At 37.9% G+C, this 8333-nt stretch overlaps 1 protein-coding gene across 1 annotated transcript; it reads left to right on the top strand.

Moving 5' to 3' along the window:
- The first annotated feature begins 781 nt into the window (after positions 1 to 781).
- Positions 782 to 2548, top strand: LOC140246494 (uncharacterized). Its single transcript, XM_072325861.1, has 2 exons — positions 782 to 1142; positions 1614 to 2548. The coding sequence occupies exons 1-2, from the start codon at positions 926 to 928 to the stop codon at positions 2375 to 2377; spliced, it is 981 nt and encodes a 326-aa protein (XP_072181962.1). The 5' UTR covers positions 782 to 925; the 3' UTR covers positions 2378 to 2548.
- The last annotated feature ends 5785 nt before the right edge of the window (positions 2549 to 8333 follow it).

The raw sequence follows: 8333 nt of genomic DNA, 5'->3' as shown, positions 1-8333 counted from the left end.
TCTTCTTCTTCTTCTTCTCCCTCCTCTTTTTCTGAACTCTTCTCATTATACGAGCATGAGGCCGGCATAGAAGAGAATGAAGCAAACGGGGGAGAAGAAAAATTAATGCGTCTACGCCGTCAGATTACGGTAGACAAATTGGTCTTGGGAGATCTGGCAAAAAGTGACGACCCTAGCTCTGATGATAGACAGTCATTAATTATCATTATTACGATGGGGAATCTCCTTAGATTGACGACTGCTCTCAAGTTTGTTTATTTTTTCCTTCTTTTTCCGTCAATTCATAGTCCTCTTTATAGAGTATAAAATTGTCATACTTTTTCATTAATTGTTATGGGAACACTCTGTCACAAGACATAACATACACAAGAAATATATCCATCAACACACAGATGTACAATGACAACTTACATTTCGGTCAGAGTAAGAAACAAGGCCGGTTGTTGTTGTTACATGTATTGTTGTTGTTGTTACTGTTAAATTTACAATGATTAAAAAAGATCGTGCATAGACTGCATTTTCATACAAATAAACCAGCCGTTCTTTCTATACAGGTAGTACATTAACATACTGGTACAATCTATTAGTACACCTGTAAAAAAAAAAAAAAAAAAAAAAGGGGGGGGGGGGAGAGACTCGTGGTCATTCAGTCACCCCAGGCGCCCAACTTCAATGAGCGCGCGTGCCATTGATGACATCAACAATACAGTACGAGTATACGCTTCACGACAGTCAGCGCTACTACTCAGCAGTTACACTTCAAAGGATCCTCATCTTAGTAACGAGCGCTATCCAATTTGTACAGGCAACAGTATAGGCAAAATGTATCACAGAAACGCCAACTTAATCTCTTTTTTAATCGTCCTTCGAGAAATAGCTTTATCTGAAGAATGAATTCATAGACACGAGGTTTATTTTATCTAACATGGCCAACAGGAACGACAAATTTGGTGCCCTTCATGGTCTTGAAAGAAGAGGAACGAGAGATAAGGCCAGAGGACCGCCACAAGTTTCTTGCGACCCGCCCCCGCGCCACCCCGACACACCTTATCCACCCATGCTCTGTATCAATGATGCACGGCCCAACCCGTGGAGAGGAGTCGATGGGAACTGGGTACGGGGCATCGGCAGGAGAAATGCTGGTGAGCTCTCTGAAATCGATGCGTTCTATATAGACCCTCTTACTAGATTATAGTGCTAAATATTAATGACATGACATGCAGTTTGTTATAAATTATAGATTGATTTAGATAATCGTCTAGAATTCCCCAGTAGTCAAGTCACGAATACCATACGACTTGGTAAATCATTTACTCTATTAAATTTCATTTCAATAGATTTATCATAAATTCTTCATGCTCGATTGATTATGCGTCAGAATTGTTTTTATATACATGTATGCCTGTCACACAACTAGATATAGACACACTTAAGTCAATCTTTCGAAGTACCAATCTTTTGTCATCTTTTGATATTATCTTCCGACAATCCTTGTCACTGTTTACAGTGATCCCTTGTCTTGTCCTGTTAGGATATTTCATTAAGGAGTGCTTATTTTCAAAAGAGAACATCGATAACAAATGAACCTCATCATTTTTATTGACTGCATGCAGACAGACTTGTGTTACATCAATCTTCACCATCGGGTTGTCAGAGTGCACACTTGCCCACTTTGCCCGGAACCACGGGTTTGCCACCAGAGGTGTCAAGCAACGCCACCTCTGGCTACTGTTATTCCTCAGAACCTTATCCCTCAACATCATCCAGGAAATCCAAGCCACCTCACCACGGGCTTGGGGCTGACGCTGCGGCTGCCCAACATCGGAGGAGAACTGCTGCTGCTGCTGCAACCACAGGACAGAGTCAGATGACATCGTTGGTTGCTTGGGGCAACAGAGAGACCAGGAAGCACCCCAAGGAGGATGAACGGGAGCTGAGATCCCAGTCCACTTCGAGAGGAAGGGATGGTCTCCTGCTACCAGCCCTCGAACCAAAGATACCTGGTCTCAGAAATCAGAGTAGTTCGATGGACAGCGGACGGAACGATATGAGCGGAGCCTCGGGGAGTGCATCCAGCGACAACTCGGACGAATACGAGGACGAGAGACCAACAGCCAAGGCCATTTTCCAGAGCATTCGGCGGAGAGAAAAGAAGCGAATGATGAAGGAGATGAAGCTTAAAATGAGAGAAAAGAAGCAACGGTTGAAGAAGAAAAGGAAGAAAGCGAAAGAGAGAAGAGACAATAGGGGAGGGTCGAGGAGAACACAGAAAAGTGACGATGACTTGAACAGACCAGAGTACCAACAGCAGCAGAGTAACCATGGTAACAATCGAAACGGTATGAAAAATAACGGGAGAAAACTTCCTCATACCTGACAACTACTTCATTCTCCATTGGAAAATTGAAGTAACAAATAGTAGTGCTTTCTATATTGAAATCATTATTCATCTTCATATGATATAGCGTTGAGCTGCAATGCTTGATAAGTTGATAATAATTTTATGAGAAAAAACAATGTGAAATTCAAATAAATGAAAAGAATAATTCATATCAGGTCATTTGAATGCTTTGTTACGTTTATAATTATTATCATCGTTTATCATATTTAGTTTAAGAGGATGGAATTCGAGATGAAATCAAACACTAATTTACGTGTGCTATATCAACAGCATCTGCAATTAGTAAGAGTAGAAGCAATTAATCTTGTTGTCGTGTATGTGTGTCTGGTCGTGTATGTGTGCGTTTGTTCGTTTGTTTGCTCTTGTTTGTTTTCCGTTTTGATTATCGCTTAAGTGACCACGCAGATGACTGGCTGATTGCAACGTCGGGTGCAAACGAGGCATCAATATCAATACCTAGATGAAACAAGTCTTGGTATGACAGCAGCAACAGACAAAACAATAGATTGATACACTGTAGAACGAAAACACATACACACAGAAAACACAGACTAGGACAACTCTGCCACCATAAGACCTATAAGCTATTGATACCATCGGCAGTTTGATACGAGTAGCTAATATATTGATTATCTATATATAACTTCAATTCAGAAAATGATAATTATAAAGTGCATGCGCAGCACTGTTTTGTCCGTCAGTTTGAAGCAGAGTGTATAAAATATATTTACTGTCACTTCTCTGTAGCAGAGAGAGAGAGAGAGGGGGGGGGGAGAGAAAGAAAGAGAGGGAAAGAGAATAAGGGATATAAAGGTGTCAACGAATGATCATCGTAGGCTGACACGTGCAAAACAACAAAAGGCGCAGAAGTTAAAGGGCTAATCCAGACCATTTAAAAGTTGGTCTCAGGAACTTGTATTGCAAAGTGTCTCTAGTTTATACAAAACAGTTCTTGATCAGGAGTCAATGTGAATATGCAAATAAGTGAGATGATAATTATCATCGTCTCACAATATTGCCAAAAAAGTTTATACAGAAAATCTTGAAATTTCGTTCTTTATTTTTCTGTCACAAAATTGGTCGAAATCAGTCGAAAATAATAGTATGTCTGACTGATTCGTTATTTTTGAAATTATTCAGCTATGAATAATATTTGATGTTTACACCTTCATAGCAGAAGAATTGAATTTTCGTCAATATATTGTTTACGCACGATCAATCGAATATTGTGAGCTAATCATAATCCGGTTACTCATTTGCATATTCTATATCAACTTCCATAATATCATTTTCTTTCCGATTTTGATAATATCGTCATTGTGCTTGTAAATTGTTCGTCTTTTTTTTTTAAATTCAGTTATCTGTTCAAGAATATGCGATGTGTGGTGCGTTCGTGAAAAAAAAATTAATTAATAAAACTTTGTATGGCGACCACTGCGCGTTTTACTTTTATTCTTCGAAGGGGGCTTACTGTCCAAGAAAAGAAAGATCATAATTGAGAAACGACGCCATTCAGAGATAAAGTGCGTAAGAAATTGAAGAATGATGGTAAATAATACATCTTTGCATTTTCTTGCCGTAAGATGGCGTGAGTACCACCTTGCCATGCGAAATTCAGAGCCTGTTCACCGCAGCTGCGCTTTTATGGGAAGGTATAGAAGGAGTATAGAAGGAAACGGGATTACAGAGGATTTATCATCGTGTGTAATGCAGAAATTTGAGGCACAACCGTATAAATTTCTCTCTTTAGCAAATATATTACTGGGATGAATTGCAAAGATATGTATGAATAGGCCATCGGTATAGTTGTATGTAAGAGAGACGGCTGGATGCGAGACTATACGAACAGGAGATAGGACGGAAAAAAGGAAGGTAGAATATAGACTTTACTGGTGAGAGAAGAGGGGTGAGGAGAGTTAAAGGGAGGTGAGAAGAGATAGAACGGTCTATACGGAAAGTTCTCCTCTTATAACTTATAACTCCTTCCTTCCGTGATACAGCGCCCATGTGCGTTGAGTGATGGCCACAGGATGTGTCGTCTAAATAGAAGCCTAAATTCACCTATATATCTAGTCTTCTCCTATAGACACGTTTGTGGATCGTGAGGTGACGTCCTCCATGACACAGAATCCCATCCTATACGCCCTCCACTGTAGTTTTCACCCCGGGCAGAATGCCACAAATCCACTTGTCCGTTTGCCAGTGGCACCCAAAGTGTAGGACTACTCTACAACAAGTTAAGAGGAAGGGGTGACTTAGCTGGATTAGACCGTGGATTATCAATCACAAGGTTCGTGATTCTAGTCCCCTGGCTATAGCGATTGTGCCACAAAGACAAAAACTTTATTCTCATTGCCTAATCCTTCCGTATAGGACTATAAGCTTATAAGTAACGAATGTTTCCTCAGCCGTCATGCATACATGAAATTAAATAAAATTTATGAAATCGAATTAATTGACCTGTGATTTAGACATTCGCCATCGTTTTCATAATGCACCTTAGAATAGAGTATGCGAAAAGCAAAACCTGGGCCCCGTTTCATAAAAAGTTGATATGACAACAACTCTTGCTGGAATGTCAATTGTCATGGTAACGACAAGAATGCAGCTTCCTGATTGGCTGTTGCTATGGGAAGTTGTCATTCCAGCAAGAGTTGACATCCTAACATCTTTTATGAAACGGGGTCCTGGTTTATAATATAAATCCTAATAATACACATCGTAGCAACTAAGACTGCAAAAGCAACTGACATTACATAACATGGCGTAAAAATAGTAAATAATTAACACAAAAATGAAAACCAAATATATTTTGTCGTAGGGCCTACTCCGCATAATGACGTAACTAAAGTAACGAAATAATTTTATATATTGTGCACTAAAATGAATGTTAAGCAAAACCTTTTCGCCAATGTTAATTGGCTTTGAAAGATTGGTTCCCAAGTTCGTACAAAATGTTTGATAGAATTACTTTGAGCACCAGCTTTGATAATATATAATATTGTATGACAAATCTTTGCAAAACATTGCGATAGTGCGGTCAATACAACTTAGCTGACCAGGTAACATGAAGATAAATTGACATTTGACGTAAATAAGCACTGAATTGATCAGTGTTTGTAGTAGCCATGATAAAAAATCATGGGCGTACATACTCGAGCAGGATTCGATTTACGTCGATGTTGGGCAATTTGTCGATCAGTTGCAATGAAAACATCTCGACGGAAGAATTTCACTAATTTGAAATTGACATTTGCTCATAAATTGATGTGATGAAATTAATTTTGGCTTACCGAGTGACAATAAAGGTAAAAATAACCTTTTTATATAAGTTAGTAATAATAATGACAATAGTAATTCACATCTATAAAGCGCATAATAATTAACAAAATTCTCTATGCGCTTGACATAACATGTAATTATACAAAATGTACTGGTGATCATAAAATAACATGTACAATCATCAATATTCTTGAACAGATAAGTTTTCAGTGCCTTCTTGAAAAAGTCAAAGGAAGATATGCTTCTGATTAAAAGAGGTAATGAATTCCAAAGAGTGGGAGCTCACGATGTGAAGGATCGGTTGCCATATGTATTTTTACCAATAGTGTTTATTGGTTAAAAACAAAATAAATGGCATTTACAGCAAAGAATAGAAATCACGTGAATTACAGAATCACAACATAAAAGAAACTAGAAATGTCGCTATGGCGACTGGTATGCCTCCGCCATAATGCATGTTTCTCCGAATAGGTCTATAGTACAATGTCTTGACAATATGTGATGACAGTTTCACGTAACTGGCAAAACATTAAAATGACAGGTTTGTCACAAATGCATTGAGTGTTCACTTTCCTTGAACTAGGTCTATTTGGATGAATGGCTATACTGTCTAAGAGTGCAGGTATTTGGGGATTTGAGGATTTTTACCCAACTTTTGACCCTTTTATAAGTTCAAAGAAGAAGTGAAATTTAGCACTTTCACTTGACCTTTTGACCATTGACATTTTGGCAAGAAACTTCCAAGAGAATCTGTATTGGGTAATACATGCATATAAGTTTCAACAAAAAATCCTGCAGGCATTACATAGATAAGAGAGAAATAATGACATTTTGATGAGTTGACCTTGACATTTAACCCATGACCTTTGACCCATGACCCCTAAATTCCCTACATGATCACTGTCAGTCAGTACATGCATATGATACTAAGTTCCATGAAGATACCTTGAAATATTTGTGAGATATGGAGAAAAAAAGTGAAATTTTAACATTTTAACTTGACCTTTGACCTTATGACCCAAAGCTCTCTCTGGGGAATCTTTATTTGGTAGTTCATGTATACACCAAGTTTCAAGAAAATACCTCTAGGCATTGCATTATAGATATAGGGGAAATAGTGAAATTTTGAGCATTTGACCTTGACCTTTTGACCTTTGACCTTGAGCATGTGCGTCCAAAAGTTGATAGGCACAATTTCGCCCACTCATACATATACATGCCAAGTTTCATTGAGATACCTCTAACATTTTTTTAGATATACGCTGTCCACAAAATTGATTACGGACGGACGGACGGACGGACGGACGGACAACCCGAAGACATAATGCCTCCGGCGATACTTCGTGGCGGAGGCATAAAAAAAAAAGATGCAGCATTGGAAAATGAGTTCACAAAATATTACATCATTATGTCAAAATAATGTGACAACATACCCTGTAGGTTAAGTATGCAGTTTCAATTTAAATTTCAAACCTCCATTTGTGAAAAATGAGTTTCAAGTTTACCTTTCTTTTTGGAAACTATTTATTATATTTCTTTATTATTTTTAAGCAAGCCATAAAAAAGTCCAACATAAGGGTTTTATTCTGAAATTATGAAAATATTGAAATATGAAATACTTTAAGGATAAAAAAATAAATGAAATAAAAGAATCTTCATGTAAACCATACATTTTCTAAATTGTAATCTTTCTTTTCCTTGTGATTAATGATATATAATATCTTTTTCCATATTGGGAGTAAAGAAGGCATAAAATGAACAGGCGTAAAAAAAGAGTTTTAGGCGATTTATTACAAAAGGAACAAGCGAGTGAATCTTTTCTCTTGATTTTATAAATAGAAAATCATTTAAGGCTATTTGCCCTATACAAAAGTGTAATAATTACCTACTTTCACGCCTCATGGTTTGACCTTATACGACACCAGAAATGCCTCATTCAGCACGGATGTATACTTTACTTGTATACAGTAGGCCCCTTGACATGACGGTCTCCATAGATTAAGGGCCCTTTAATTATAGTGTTACTTGCAATGTCGATGAGTAACCTATAGAGTAGGCCCGTAAATTCAAACACTTTGACCATTCATTGGTAAGTCATGCGAGGCCCGAAGACAAATCGACCGATTTGACCGATGAATATTATCATGGGCCCCTCACCATTCCAATTGCGGCCACCCATCAGTCATTTCATACAGTCCATGCAATTCTCAGCGGTTTATAGTCCGGAATTCAATAGCACATTGCATTAACTGATAGAGGCAAGAAGTTTTGACCATCCAAGTTTGATAATGCATGAACTCGAATCTTTGTCCAGTGATTCAAGATGTAACGCACTAAGTTTGACTGAATTCTTTAAAGTCCCCTTCTGCTTAAAATGATTAAACCAAACATTGCCTCTATAGGCCTACCTTCCAGACCATTAATTCCCCCTGACCTGTAAAAGGTGCATGTGCTATATTATATAGAAATAAAACTTCTCGTTTGCGGATTTTCGTCAACTAATAGAACAGTGCACATTCAGAAATGCGAGTCTGACATTATTTTGACACATAAGGTTTGACAACAAAGTTAAAGGGATGGTGTAGTTTTGGTTAAAATTGGGCTTCAGGATTCCAACTTTTTTGTTGAGATAATGAGAAGCCTCTTATGA

Source organism: Diadema setosum, chromosome 1 (genome assembly GCF_964275005.1).
Source record: "Diadema setosum chromosome 1, eeDiaSeto1, whole genome shotgun sequence".
NCBI lineage: Eukaryota > Metazoa > Echinodermata > Echinoidea > Diadematoida > Diadematidae > Diadema > Diadema setosum.
The sequence above is the reverse complement of the archived record's forward strand: the minus strand, read 5'-3'. Positions and strand labels throughout refer to the sequence as shown.